General features: G+C 34.4%; 1 protein-coding gene and 1 long non-coding RNA gene across 2 annotated transcripts; both read right to left on the reverse strand.

Annotated features, from left to right (window-relative positions):
- Nucleotides 1-6015: 6015 nt before the first annotated feature.
- Nucleotides 6016-7753, reverse strand: LOC122195608 (uncharacterized). The gene is made up of 3 exons (XR_006186003.2): nucleotides 7269-7753; nucleotides 6238-6736; nucleotides 6016-6153 (listed from the first exon to the last, which is right to left on the reverse strand). It is a non-coding gene; the product is annotated as an uncharacterized LOC122195608 (long non-coding RNA).
- Nucleotides 7754-9538: 1785 nt separating this feature from the next.
- On the reverse strand, nucleotides 9539-14053 carry LOC111906291 (probable protein S-acyltransferase 22). Its single transcript, XM_023902048.3, has 9 exons — nucleotides 13513-14053; nucleotides 13308-13421; nucleotides 11931-12332; nucleotides 11612-11680; nucleotides 11439-11510; nucleotides 11212-11340; nucleotides 11038-11118; nucleotides 10767-10949; nucleotides 9539-10677 (listed from the first exon to the last, which is right to left on the reverse strand). Exons 1-9 carry the CDS (start codon nucleotides 13552-13554, stop codon nucleotides 9892-9894), a joined length of 1878 nt encoding a protein of 625 aa, XP_023757816.1. The 5' UTR covers nucleotides 13555-14053; the 3' UTR covers nucleotides 9539-9891.
- Nucleotides 14054-16206: the final 2153 nt, after the last annotated feature.

Below are 16206 nucleotides of genomic sequence, written 5' to 3' on the forward strand. Positions count from 1 at the left end.
GTCGAGTCCCAACCATGATGCCTCTGAAATACAACAAAAATTATTAGAGACTCGATCGAGCATACACATACTCGATGACGCAACCCTACTTGTCCTCCGTTGTCCAAAAGATTCTTACTTGGAATGCCCACTGATCCAGTGTCTTCAGTAGTACGGGCCCAATACTACTGACCACACCGCATTAGCATTCACTCCAAGTCCTCCTCCTTGGATCTTGGATTACAAGTACTCTATTCTCATGAGCTCCTATCTGCTATCTACTTGCTCTCAAAGCATCTCAGCAGCAGAAATCTCCTAGGCTAAGGCATCACAAATCAGGCCACTCTAGTCCTAATATGTATACCTAGCCTACTCTAGCATGCATACTGTAACATAACATATCTCATAACACATAATGTAAGGGTACTTTAGGGATTCACCGCTCGGGCGCTGGCTGATCGTACACACGGCTCTACTCTGTTTGTCTCAAAACTCTTTTTACTCTTTTCAAAAAATTTACTTCATTAGCAAAAAATTTCTCAAACCCTCAGTTTGAGTTCAGATACGTCCGAAGATGCATCAGAATCCCTCAAACCAAGGCTCTGATACCAACTTGTAACAACGTAAATTTTCAAAACAATTTTTCATTTTTAAAACGTTCATTTACTCATAAAAGAGTGTCAAACATATCGTATTAATGTTATCATTACAAAACATCTCCCCAGAATCTCAAACATAAACTCCACAAGTGTGTGTACGAATCATGTCGGCGCCTTCCCGCGCTCATCACTAGTACCTGAAACACATAACACAACAATTGTAAGCATAAATGCTTAGTGAGTTCCCCAAAATACCGCACACAACACATACGCCACTCGAGGCTATAATACGACCCCCCCCCCCCGGTCGGTGTGTCTCAGCGGGACTCTCCAGTCCCGAAGCTCGTTGGACCCTTTGGTCCGGTCATAACTCATCGGGCCTTCCGGCCCGGTCTGTATCGTTGGACCCTTCGGTCCGGTCTATAACATCATACAACATACATATAACACATAACACATAATCTCATACATAACACATAATGACCCTCTGGTCCACACATAATACCACTCTAGGTAACTTATAGTGAGAAGACTCACCTCGATGTCTCGGTAAGTATCTGACTCGGAAGAAATGTGATCTAGCCTCCGCCTAATCACATAAAGTAAATACTCCCATAAATACAATTGTACTCAACCCTAAAAGTCAACAAGGTCAATGGTCAAACTTTGACCCGAATCGGCGAGTGCACTAGGGCGACTCGGAGAGTCTACACGTGTCCACTGACTCTCTTAGACCCTCTATTGGCACGTCGAGTACATCCCCTGACTCGACGAGTTCCACCTGGCATGAATCGCGGGGCCACCCTGACTCAACTCGCCGAGTCTCAAGAACAACTCGGCGAGTTCCAACTTGAACTCAGTCCCCCTGCCTCTCCCTGACTCACCGAGTTATTCCCCAACTCGGCAAGTCCACTCACAGAGTGATTAACGGGCAACCTTCATACTACTCGCCGAGTCTGTTCTTCGGACTCGGCAAGTTCATGCCATGCACAATCTCTATACAGCTCCTGAGGTCAGATCTGTTCCATACAATCATACATCTGGCCTCCCCAAGCCTGATAATCACGTAAAGTTCGGACTTTGGCACTCATATAACATCTAAATGGTCCAAAATGGTGGTTTAGCCCCAAAAATGACATCTCAAGCTCATGGCTCCCAAAAAGACTCATAAAGCTCCAAGGGTGAAGGCCTCTGGACCTCTTTGGGTCCAGATCCAGAACACCAACTTGAGAAGGGACCAAATGCTCTACTTAATCAACTTCTAAAAGGGTTAGCAAACCCTAACACAAAGGATCAACACCAAAACTGAAGAAGGTCCGGGAATAATACCTCAATATAGTCTCTATGAGCTCAAGAACCACCAAAATCGCACCTCCTTTAGCCTCCTCTTGCCTTGGTCGCTTCCTTCTTGCAAAAACACCCACAAAAGGGTCAAGAATAGCCTCTCCTTCCTCACAAACGCTCTAGATCTCTTAGGGTTTCTCTCTGGGGGTTGGTGGCCGCAAATGACGGCCCTAAAGGCCTTTAAATTGGTCTCAAACCCTGGAAATTAGGGTTTCATTAAACAGCGTGGACTCGCCGAGTCCACTCGTGAACTCGCCGAGTCCAGCTGTGAACTCGCATACGGATCCGCGGCCATAGTCGGCGAATTTAGACGCCAACTCGCCGAGTCTCCCCAAAAACCCAAAAATAAAGGAATAAAATTAAATACCTGGGAACCTGGATGTTATAATTTTCTATTCAAATCACTTCAAAAATCCCTAAATCACATTCATATCTTTTGATTTTTGAGTTCTTTGTTGTTTTTAGAAATTTGCAGCTTCTTATTATTCAGGTTATTGATCTATTGTACAACCAACTTTCTCAATCGGAAACAGGTGTAGGTGGTGGTGGATGATTGTGTCGTGGCGGAGAGATGCAACGCCTGTGAAGAAATGTAAGGGTTGTGAAGAAAGTGGGTGGTTCCTAAAACAACGGTAACACCTCCTCATCTCTATTCCATCGTCAGCAACAACTTTAACAAGAAATCTTCCTGCATCTAATATATATTACTTCTCGATCTACACAGTGAACTCGTCGGAGAAGCATTGCTCTTCTAGAAAAGCGACTCCCAATTCCGACTTTCTTATCCCAGCCGATTCCGGAGAAGCAGTTCATTTGCTTCCATTTAAAGGAGATCAGAGACGATTTTTGGGGATTTATTGAGATTCTTTTGGTTTTGAGTAACCATTTTGTGAACCAGAGGGATAGGAGGAAGAGAGATTTGGAGGATGAATCGGAAGCCTCCTTATGGATCTATGAGTTTATGTGTGTGTGTGGGGGGAGAGAGAGAGAGAGAGAGAGAGACACAGAGACACAGAGAGATTTTATATATTAAATAATTATATTTGGTTTTTTCTTTTTTAAAAAAAATAGCTGAAAAGATTATAAATGGTCCCTATGGTGTGAAATGACGAAAATGCCCCTCGATTAATGGACATAAGTTAAAAGAGTTAGCAATAATGACCAATCGTCAAAAATTTTGAAAACACAGGGACCATCTATGAGGTTTTTAAACCAAGGGGACTAAACTTCAGATTTTGGGTAACCACAGGGACCATTTATGATGTTTTTTCTATATTTATCTATACATTTTTTATATAGTACATATTCCTTTTACAAATTATCTATATCTTATAAAAATGTTATATATTTTCATGTTTTCAAGATATATATATATATATATATATATATATATATATATATATATATATATATATATATATATATATATATGGAAGAGTTATATGGAAAATGAATGATTAGGGCAACACATATTTGAACTAATGAAAACATGACAACACATCACTTCCACAATACATTACTTGTGAAGAAAAAAATGGACACGTGTCATTTGATTATTGGTTCCGGTAGATGTTGCCCTAGTTATTTGTTTTCCATAGAACTCATTCCTATATATATATATAATCATTTTAACCTCCCCCCCTCCCATCTATGTTCCCACCAATGTACTATTTAGTTAACTTAAATACTTATTTAATAAATGTCTCAAAAATACACTTAAATAAAATATATGATATATTTTTCTTTTATAAGGTATGGACATTATGGTTAGTATTTTTTTAAGTTATAATATAAAAAAAATATCAAATATAAAAAAAATGTATTTTATATTGTAAGTAAAAACACAAAATCATTAGCAATTGCTATTAAATTTAATTAATAACTTATTACATTACGTACGTCATATATACATCATAAATATTATATTTGTACACATAACTACGCACTTTTACATGCTACAAAAACAAGAAGAATATTTTTAATCGTTATATTTAATTGAAATGCGTACAAAGTCCATAGTAAAAATAAATAACTACAATTAGTTTATAACATACTATTTATAAATTATAATATTAATATGAAATATATATATATATATATATATATATATATATATATATATATATATATATATATATATATATATATTTGTTTAACGATCATTAATTTATTTCATTAAATCTTTCATTAAAATATATTCAATTTATGTCTACTTAGTTCAATTAAACACTTCTTTAAAAAAAAAAGTTTTCAAAATATTACGATTTATTCTTACCTTCTTTTTATTTAACTAACTAATACTCTTTTGCAGATTCTATAAATAATACGGAGTAAACTAACACTAAAAATAGGATAAATTTGAGAAAATCATAATTGAAAATAATATCGAACATCGAACTTTTATTTTGAGATTCTTTAACATTTTCAGATGTCAAAATTCCATTCAAATTCAAAATAAGACAATTTTGTTGGATGTTTGTTTTGATATGACCATAAATAAAAGTCAATGTCAATCTATGTTAAATGTTGATTTTTTTTATAAGAATCAATTTTTTCATACGGTCAGTATATCTTACTTTATACAAAAAAAATAAAATAAACATATAATGATTGAAGTTATTGATTTTAAATAAAAATTGTAATTTAACCAATAAAACGTCAAATGGTATATACAAAGAAGTGTTTCAAAATGTAATTTAAAAGATTTTCTTTTTTACTTATCAAATTCATCAGGCTTTACTTACAATCTGAAATATATTGTTTTTTATAATGTTGACATTTAATCTTATTTTGGTCTATAGTAAAAAATTTGAACATATCTACCGTAGTTTCCACGGGTTATAACCCGGTATCATATATATCCAAGTCTATTTTTTTTTTGGTAATTTTTATTGATTCATAATTTTTTTTACTATTTTAAAATCATTAAACCAAAAATAACAACCAAATACACAATATTGCCCTTGGCTCTAAATTGCAATACAACAAATCATTTGTTTGAAGTTAATAACGATTGCTTCATCCCTATATACCAGATACGCTGCCAAGGTTTAAGGTTTCGTCACAACATTAATCATCTAAGTGACAAAAAAAATGCATCTTAACAAAACCTAATCCTAGTAAAATCAACAATAAGTAAACATACACTAAAATAAAATAAAATAAAATAAAAAAAAAAAAAGCTTCAAATCGTAAAGATTCAGTGGAAAAGAACTGACCTTCCATTTAGATGAAGCGAAATCAATTGCACGAGGAGATGTATTACTTTCCATTGGCATCTTAATCCAAACAACCTCCTGCGTCTTCCCTGTTGCTGTCATCCCTACCTTAAACTATTCATTCCCAAATGTTTTGATGGCATCTGCTTGAATTCCGAACACTTGACAATTGCTTATTCAATTTCTCTCGTGATTTGGAAGTTTGCCTCTATCTCATTGATTCAAAAAACAGTCTTGATGTAATTAATAGCTCTAAATTGCAATACAACAGATCACTTTTTTTCATTACTAAGGGTTAAATTGTCCATTAGCTTTTTGTTTTTAGTTTTAATGATTTTAAAATGGTACAAAAGATTATAAATCAATTAAGAAAATTGATGACCAGTTGTGTTAAGTATTTGTAGATATAATGTGACTAACCAGTCTCTCCATTTGGGTTGAGAGAAATCGATTTCAATGAGAGAAATGGAAGGAGAGTTTGATGATTTTATAGGATTATGCAAAGATTTATAGTGAAATTGATGAATATAGTGTTTGGAGCTATGGCTTCAACATAGAGCATAGAAGGTATAACCTCTCTGCTTACTCTCTAAATCTCGATCTAGGGTTTTAATTTTGATCCAAATTCGAAAATTGATCTTCATATATAGTTAATGATAAAATCTAGTTTTATATCTACCATATGAACACCTAAACTCCGTGAAATCAAACACTAATTAGTTATTGTGGAGTTTGGTGAGAATCTAGGAAGTAGAAGCTCTAACCATGGTGGACATCATGTATAATTTTATTTAAGGGGTTTTGTGTAACGTCCCAAAATTTCAATTTCCAAACTAAAATTTTCATTTTTAAGATATAAGTTTAACAACCCAAAATCACGTTTTATAAAATCCAAGTACCATAGTTTCAAATCAACATAATAATCCAGAACGTGTGGAAGTCAAATATCATAAAATGGGAGATGTGCATGTGTCACAGTCAAGCTAGAGCCTTCCCATTGCCAGTAGCACAACCTAAAAAAGATTTAATTTGCAACTGTAAGTACAAAACTTAATGACTTCCCAAAAATATCACAAATATCCCAGTAATAACTATACATGAAGTATTGGGCCTCTTTAGCTCACGGCTAGTTCCAATTTTTGTATCATCCCAATCAAGTACTCTTTGACTCACAGCTTATCCTGATATTGTCATTAACCTAGAGAGCACTGTTTCATTCATGGCCTACCCCGATCTTATCATCAGCCCGACAAGGCACATAACCTACCAATCAACAAGCAAACAAGCAACAAGCTTCAAACCATAATCCATAATCAAGACTCTATTAGTCTAGCTAAGCATACTAACATGTCGTAGTATTATACATGCATTCAACACACAGATGATCCAATCATAAAATAAGTAATATAATGAAAAGACTCACCTGAAGTTAATAACAATAGTCTCACATTCTTGGATAATTAAGAGCTTACCCGAACCACCTATAACCAAATAGAAGTTAAACAGTGTTGTAAAAATCCTAGCTAGGTCTCGATTAATCTCCATTAGTCCTGGCGCTACACGACCGACTGAAGGCGCCTAACGATTAATCCTTACCTACACATAGAGCGAAGCAGTAGCAAACGATGAAATTTTAACACTTTGAGGAAACTCTATTTCAATATAAACTATTTAAGGAATAATTAGTGTTGTATTAATCATATTAATATATTTTGTAATGATATTAGTGATATTTATGAACTTTCTTATGATACCACTCATTTAATTTCTTAAAATTCAATGAATTAGGAATTTAGGGACCCCGCCAAATCTTCATCTAGCCGATTAATCTCTTAACCCCAGTCCACCGACTAGCTAACGTCGAGCGTCTTTACAACCTTGGGTTAAACCTTAGACTATAGCTTAAATCCCAACAAGTTTAACCAAATATCAAACTTGTCAAAAAGTCAACGGTCATCATGTCGTGATCACTAGGCGACCAAACAGTCACGAGTTGCCTCCTCATCATACTTAATTTCCAATATAACAAAGTCATACATGATTTCTTTGAAGTCAAATATATGGGAAAACATATTTCCACCGACTTGTAGGCTATATATCAATGAATTCTATTTCAAATGCATCTTACTTGTGAGATTCTTCTTCGTGCCGATCGATTCAAGTTTTAACCATAAAACAATAGTAGTATTTTCGTTGAGCACTTCTTGGCGTATATATTGTGTAGGTGTAGTTGAATTTGAGCTAAGGCTTGCACTCCTTTTTCTCAACTTCCGTCCAACTAGTCTAAGCTTCACCTCCATACAAATCGAGTGTATTATCATAGTTGGCTTGAACTAATAGACCGTTGATCTTCACTTACCATAAAGAAAACCTAGTGTCATGATCCAAAAGAAAGAAGAGCGTACTTCATACAAGCCATGAAAGAAAATCGATTATGACCTTATAGAAGATTTGTAGGAAAATCGATTTGTGGATGTAGATTTCCTTGGATAGCATCAATTTAGACCTAGAGAAGTCCAACAGAAATCAATTAGGGTTTAGGAAATATGAGAAGAGTATGAAAATCGATTAGGAAGAACCATGTACAGGATTTATAGGAAATTGGCAAATGAACTATGCTAAGGTTTAGGGAGAAATCAATTTAGGGTTTTAGAATGATAGGCTATGATACCACTTGTAATATGATAGATACTTGGATCACATACAGTCACAAACTAGAACACAATAAATTGGATGGGGACCCTTTGCAGGAAAACCACAAAGTCACTAGTATGTATGTTACAAGATTCTTTCTTGATCTTTAAAGTCAATGGGGATCAAAGGAATGTAGGGAATCAATTAAAACATAGATCCTAATGGCCTTATTAATTACATTACAACGAGATTCCTAAAAATAGTCCAAAACCATCCACAACACATAAGTGGAATGTTACCTTATGTAAGAAGTTTGTCATCAAGATTCAAACTTCCAACACTCACACAATTAGACTAGGGATGAGCATTAGAACCGCCGGAACCGGAACCAAACCGAACCGGAACCGGAATATGTAATAAGGTCCAGTTACCGGTTCTCCATTTTTATGAAAACGGTCTCGGTTCTAAAAACCGGAACCGGTTTGATATTTTTCTCGTTTTTTAAAATGCGAATAACTCACTCATATGAAGTCGGAATTACTTGATTTTTTTCCAACATGTAATTTGGAGTTTGTAATTCATTTTTGACTGAACATATGTTTTGGTTAGATATTGAATCAGACACATGCTCCGAAAGAAAAAAAAATATCAATGCTGCGTTTTTTTATTTCAACTTTTTTTTAATCTGTCCCATTTTCTTAAATATGCATAACTCATTCATATGACGTCAGAATTATTTAATTTTTTTCCAGCATGTAATTTGATGTTTGTACTTCATTGTAGACTATAAAAAACGAATATTTTGGTTAGTTATTGAATCAGTTATAGACCGTGGAAGACAACATATCAATGTTGCGTATTTTCTGTTTCAACGTTTTTTTTTTTTTTGGAATCTATCCCGCTTTTAAAATGGGCATAACTTACTCATATGAAATCGGAATTACTTTGTCATTATGTAATTTAGTCAAGGTTTTAAAAAGCTCGTCATGCGCGCCACGACTCCAAGGCTTCCACCTGCCGCCAAACTTTGCCAAAACGCCGCCTTAACTCATATATGTGTATAAAAATGAATAATAGTTGAAAATAGATATAAAATATTAATTATATAAAAAATTGTCGCCTTAAGTCACGCCTTACAAACGCCATAACTCGCCAATGCTCGGAAAAGCTTGAGACTTGACATTGCCGCCAAGTCACGTCTTACATTATTTAGAACCTTGAATTTAGTGTTTGTACTTCAATTTAGAATGTAAAAAATCATAACTTGGTTAAATATTAGTACCTCCGTCCCAAAATTATAGTACATCTTTCTTTTTTGATTTGTCCCAAAATAATAGTCTATTTCTAAAAATAAATAATATTTTTACCAAAATACTCCATCATTATTATTTAACCAGCTAAACATTTACCAAAATATTTCATCATTATTACTTAACCAACTAAACATTTAATGGAACATTAAATGCAAATTAAAGACAAAACTATCATTTTATTCTATAAAATTAATGATAATTAATATTTCCTTAATCTGTGTGTTTTTTGTTTATGAACAATAATTTTGGGACAGAAAAAGTAAATCATTTAAGCCTTTGAAAGATAACATATCATCTATAATATTTCAATCGGTTGTAGTTTGAAAAATAACCGAAAATCCAGAACCGGAACCACGGTCCGATTCCTGGTTCTTATAATATAGGAAAACCTGTTCCAGTTCTAAAGCTCGTCCCTAAATTAGACAAAAAGACATGTTTTGACACTAAAATATTTCCTTAAAGCGCAAACTATTCACCAATTAATCAAAACATCATTTTGTGTCAAGTATCTCATTTCTTAACAATTTAATTAGAAACGTTGGCATTTGAGCAAACATATTCACAAACATGGCTAATGACTTCACAAATAGCCAGCAATCTCGTTTACATGAACAAATCTTTCCTCAGTTGAGTCATCTCCCCCTTCCATCCACCTTCTTAGAACCCCCACAAACTGTTACCTTTCAATATACCCGAGTCAATAATCCAACTTTCCCCACACCCCCGGGCTAATAAATGAAAAAATTGCAAAAATAGTCTCCACCCATTTTCAAGAATCAAAATCTTGAATCTTTGATTACATGATTACATCTTCCTTTCATTTGCATAAGCCGATGATGTTGAAGAAGATGGCATCTTGAATCTTGCAATCCGTTCATCTTCTTCACCACCAAAAAACCGTGCACCCCAATTTCCGGATCTTTGAACCAACCGAGAGGATACACGATCACTATCTTCACCACCTGATGCATCATAACCATCACTAGTCGATCTCGACAGCGGCATCACCCCCACATGGGCGGCAGAGGGCGGCAGCCCGATGGACTTCCGCCCCTCCTCAGCCCCCGATGAGATCCTAACCGGTTGAATATCCGGCGAGTCCAAACTACTATCCGGAGAAGACCCGATGATTCCATTCGAACCCGACATTGGCCGGAAAACACTCCGGGCTTCAAGCTGCAAAGGCACCAAACCTGCCAAACTGCCGCCAGTAACTGGCGGCTGTTCCACGGGTTGTAAATGTTCCGGGAGACGGACCCGCTTGCTTCCCCGCCTTCGGTTGTTATCGATGCGTGAGAACAAGCGGCGTTCACTGCTTCCAAGGCTGCTATCCCTTTCGAGACCATATGGGCCTGGGCCCGGGCCCATACCCAGGCCCATTTGTTGTGATTCTTTTCTTGAAACGGGTTGCAAGATTTTGGACTTCTTTCGGGCTTCTGCTGCTGCTTTTGACACTTCTTCTGCATTCAAACGGGCCAAGGTCCACGGGCTGATTTTCACGGGTGCCGGGTTCTTTTTCTTCATGGGCTCTTCTATTGTTTTCTTCCCCAATGAGCTCACTGAACCAGAGTCTTGTGGAACTACATCATACTGCAAAAAGAAGTTAATCCATATTAATATTTTCCTTTCGATTCAAATACTTTTTAAACATGATTTATCCAAATAACTAAAAAAAATACCTGATCTTCAACAAACAAACGTGGAGGTGTACACCAAGCTCCTTGACGAAAATTATTAAAGGAACTTGCACTGCTTAAACCAGTTATAGAACTTGCAGGTGACATTTGAGGACTTTGTTGTCCACCCATTCCTTGTTGTTCTTGCTCCCTTAATGCTATGATGTAATCATAAGTACTTATACCCTGTCACACAAGAGTTTTTTTTTACTAATTAATAATCTTGATTATGATTTTCACAAAGATTTGGAGAAACTGAGATTACAAAGCTCACCTTCTTTATGAGAAGAATGTGGAAGAAGAAAAGCTGAACAAGTGGCAATGTTGCAATCATAGCCAAAATAGTGCACACTGCCTGTAACATTTAGAGTTTGATTTTTGTTATATGATTTTAAAAGTAATATGGTTGACTTTAAAGTTATAAGATGGAAAAGGAAGATAAACACACCACAACTATAACATAAGGCACCAATGAGAAGCTGCTTCCAAGTTTGGAAGCTATATCTAAGTTGAATCTCTTGTGATCAAGGAAACAGCATATCAAGACAACGATACCAGTTGACCATTGAAGTATAAGCTGCAATTTTTAAGAGTAGAAGGAATAAGACATGTCAATGTTTGACTATGTGTGCTGAAAAGTCAACACTGAGAAAAAATGGAGAGAGTTGGTTTTACCAGGAGAAGAGCAGAGATCATTAGAGTAAAGAACTTTCTGTAGTTCTTCTTGCCTACACAGTTATTCAACCACTGGAAAAAGAAAAAGAATAAATGAATATGCATTAAATGTGTTCTCCAAGAAGTAAAAGGAATTATTTCATGAAATGATGAGAGTATAATTGTTGTATTACCCTGCAATGATGATCAAATCGATCCACACATTTGTCACAAACTCTACAATGCTTGCTATACTTGAAAACCTGCAAAAAAAACAATCATGGAGTTGTTTTTAGATGCTAAATTCTCACAAGTTGTTGATTCTTTCTTGTGTAGAACTAGAAATAGCACTACATACATAGTCAAGAAACTTGACTTTTCTTGGTAAAGTTTATTGCTTTTTCAATGTATTATGCACTTGACATCATTCTTTTTGTGTATTTATTTATTATAAAATCAAAGAATTTATGTTAATGTGTATCTTTTTTCTTTAGTTTATGGCAAGAAATGCACCTCAACTTCACACAAACTACAGTAGAACATGCCATCTTCACTCGTATGGAGTTCAGAAGATTCATCACTTGGATTCGAGCAATGACACATCAAAGCACAAGGAATAAAAGCCAAGATAGCCATTAATGGTTTTGATGTTGATGTCTCATTGTTGGTTTCAGACACGTTGTCTTCTGTTCTTGAATCTTGATTCTTGCTGTTCTTGATTGAAGGTTTGTCTCCAACACTTGCAGTGTTTGGATCTTGTATTGATGATGCTGATTCACCACCATGTTTTGATTCTTTTACTCTATGACCTGTTTTGTTGTTTGGGGCTTTAAGATACTTTTTTGACTTGAAAACTCCTGGATCTGCTGGATCTGCTCCAGCACACCATATGTACAAACCGAATGCAGATATAATCTGTGAAGACAAAAGTGTTGAGATTAAGTTTGACTCATTAAGTTTAGTCAATGATTTTATATAAATATATATCGAAGGAAAATCACATAAGGGAAAATTTGTAGAAAGATAGAACTTAATGGGGAAAGCCCCATTTCCTTGACTTTCAAAATATTAAGTCGTTTTTTCTGTATCAGTCGAAAAGAAACTCACATGTATAGTTTACTAGATTAAAAGAGCGAAAGGGTAAAATGGTCATTTATTCATATTCAGACAGGTCATTAGTTCAATAAGGAAACACCCATGTATAGTTTTTTGCTTGATTAAATGACCATTTAATCAAAGGGTAAAATGGTTGCTTGCTTGTATTCATAGAGTTCATTCAGTCAAAAAAGAAAGACTTTATGCATAAAGCACTTTATCTTAAAGGAGAAAAAGAAACAGACCCTAAGATTTAACTTCAAGCCCTAAAAATGGTGAGAATTCTCAAGAAACTTGTAGCAATCTCAATTGAACATTGTTCTAAATGCTAAAACTGTAAAAATGTTGTGATGAATTTGTAGAATATTCGTGTTTGATTCTGAATATGGAAAAAGAATTGGTTGATTATAAAGTCAAAATCTTTAAGTTGACCACCTTTCAATTCAGATAATTCACTCTGAGGTCATGAATAGTGGCTGATAAGTGCCCTTCTGGAACAGCCTAACACAACCAAACAGATAGCTAGAAAACAAACAACAATTTGTTCACAAAGTTACTACTTCTTGATATAAAATGAAAAATATAACCGTTGAAATGATTATTCACGCAAAAAAAATCATCAACTAGAAAACCCCATTTAGAATAACATAAAATTAACTGAATTTAACAAGCAAAATCACATAAGAAACACAAAATAAGAGACAGATCTCTGGTTTTAGCACCCAAAGGAACTTCAAAAAGGTTGAAAACATAATCAAGATGCGTAATTGAGAGTAAAGATGAAAGTAAACTTACGAGAGGAGTGTAGATCCCCATTACAATATACTGATACATCTTTTTTCCAACAAAAGGAGCGAAGAATACATAGAAACCAAAAGCCAATGCCAGAAATACAGAAACAGCTACCACCTGTGTATAGGTTAATACCGAATAAAGTTAAATTTCAAGAACTTAAAAGGACTCAAGGATGATAAGAACAAGTGATGAATTTATTACAGACCTGGAGAGGATGATATGGAAGTTGCCATCCATGTTTCCTCATCTTTGCAATGTTAATCAGCAAGAAAATTTATCTGGGTATGTGAGAAAATGACGAAAAAGACCTCAACTTTAGGGTTAATTCTGCTATCTTCTCACTTGGGTTAAAGTCGTTTCCTTTCACCTTCCTTCATCTCATCAATGGCTCATCAGAGAACCAGATATAGGGATCTTCAAGATCATCACCATATTCATGTAGTGAACAAAAACGAAGATGAAAAACCCATTTTCGCTTTTAACTTTTAAGATGTTGGTGTTCTTGAGAAGATGAAATTTTGCTACAAATCTGTCGGATTCAGTCAATATTAGTGAGAGAAATCTGGGTTTTTTCTTGAATGTTGGAGAGGAGAGAGAGAGGAGACAGGAGGGAAGGGGATGCAAAAGGACAGTAATAAGGGACTGTGTTTTTCCTTTCAAGATTGTGAAATTACATATTTGCCCCCATACCTTCTTTCTTTTTCAGTTTTGTTGGCATTGTGAGAAGTGATGATCCCCCTTTTTCATGGGTAAATCATGTGTCACAGGTCAGTGGCAAAGCCAGTTGTATATTTCTGCTTTTGGATTCACTCCAACAACATATATATTTAAAGCCTTCTTTATCACCTCTTTTACTCCTTTCATTTTCTTATCTCTCTCTTTCTCTCTTTTGTAGCTTTAACATTTCTTGATTATTTTCCCTCTTAAACTTTAAAAAGTAGATTACCAAAATATCCCTTGGGTAATATCCAGTTGTCACTTTCAGTCCTTTGGAGTTTTTGCTAGTATTAATGGTCCTTTAAGTAAAGTTTCTTTCATGTGAACTTAATTGGATTTCTCACAATTAAATTTCATTCCTTTTATTCTCAAACATTGAACTACTTCTCTTTCATATTGTATAAACGATATTTATTGGGACATCACTTAACAAGAAAAAAACAAAGTTTTCGTTGGATTAAAGAAAAAAAATTGACAATTGAGTAGGAAAGAGGTGTAGCAATATTCATTCGTGATTAATGAGAAACCGTTTTGTGAGAAACAGATAAGAAATACATATAGAATCCAAGTTAAATCAAAACTATGAACTACGTTTATATGAGTATATTTATCAATAATCACTCAAAATAATTTTCTTAAACCTTTTCTCGTTTACATTATGTCGTAAAAAGAACCCATTTCGAGTTAAATATCCTACCCTTGTTTTTTTTTAACTTAAATTTGATATAACTTTATGCTTTTTTCTAATTTTAGAAACAATTATATCTTAATAACATCAGGTTAGAATTTAACATACTTTTTCCATGGCTTTATAAAGAAAGAAAGTAAAGTTATATCATTATGAGTTTTCTTTTAAAAACATTGTAAGAAATTATAGTATTTTCGGATATTAAAAAACAAACTTTATTATTAATGAGTTGGGTGAGAATGTTTTGTAGTGTTTATTGGAGTTTTGTAAGACACTGTTATTTACATATAGGGAATCTATATATGCATGACATTTTTGCTTTTCTTCCCAGAAAGTCTGTGAAATACTGTCAGAATGTATTGGGCAAAGGCCAACCATCCCAAGGTCAAATGTAAAACTTACTAATTTAATATATTAAAATATTTTTTTTAACTGATTCATTTGGAATTTTGGTTTTTTTTCTTTGGTAATTATGTTAACAAGTTCTCCTATTCGGTCGTTGCTCCTTATTTTATTGAGAGTTTAAAATATTCGGTCGTTGCTCCTTTTATATATATATATATATATATATATATATATATATATATATATATATATATATATATATATATATATATATATATATATATATATATATATATATATATATATATATATATATATATATATATATATATCGCCAATAGACAAAAAATCGGGGGCAATTTCAAAATTTGATCATAAAAATTGACTTTTCCAGTTATAGACATAGATTCCGCGGAGAACCCTCTGCGGACCTTCGCGGAATGACGTCATGTCCGCGGAATCAGGAAAAGTTTCATTTTTTATTGTTTAAAAAATCCTTCCGTAGGGTCCTCTGCAGAGACATTAACCCCTCCGCGGAGTGAGTTGTTTGGCAGGTCATAAATCCCTCCACAGAGTAGCTAACGAGGAGCTCCGCGGAGAGATTAATGTCTCCGCGGAATGGTTAGTTGCGACGGTTTTCTTGAAATAAAGTCTTTTTTTTCATTTTTTTTATCTACACTTGCATATTTGATCGATCAGTTTTGAGTGTTACAATTTTTTTTTTTGAAAAGAATTATGAGTTTTGTTATTTTATGTATTGGGGTTTTTGGCATATAAGTAATGAGGCTAACACCTACGTTAGACCTAAGTTTAACAACTTAGGTATAATGCTTCCGCCAAATTTTGATCGTCGAATATTGTTTGATTTGGTCAAAAATAAGGCTAATGTGTTCAATACTAATATATCATTGTTATTTTAACACCCGGTTCATGGGTATGTTATGAATATTGTAGACGAAGCAGATGTTCATCAACTCAGAAATGTAATTTCTGAAACGAAGGAGATTGTTCATTTGTATTTGGAGGTGTTTGAGGGATGGGTCGAACAGAAAGAAGCGGTTGACGATATTGTACCATACAATGTTGAAAACATTGAAAACATTGTATGTGATAATGTGGAAGAGTGTCCAGAAGAAGAAACTGTGGCAG

The sequence above is a fragment of the Lactuca sativa genome, chromosome 8 (assembly GCF_002870075.4).
Source record: "Lactuca sativa cultivar Salinas chromosome 8, Lsat_Salinas_v11, whole genome shotgun sequence".
NCBI lineage: Eukaryota > Viridiplantae > Streptophyta > Magnoliopsida > Asterales > Asteraceae > Lactuca > Lactuca sativa.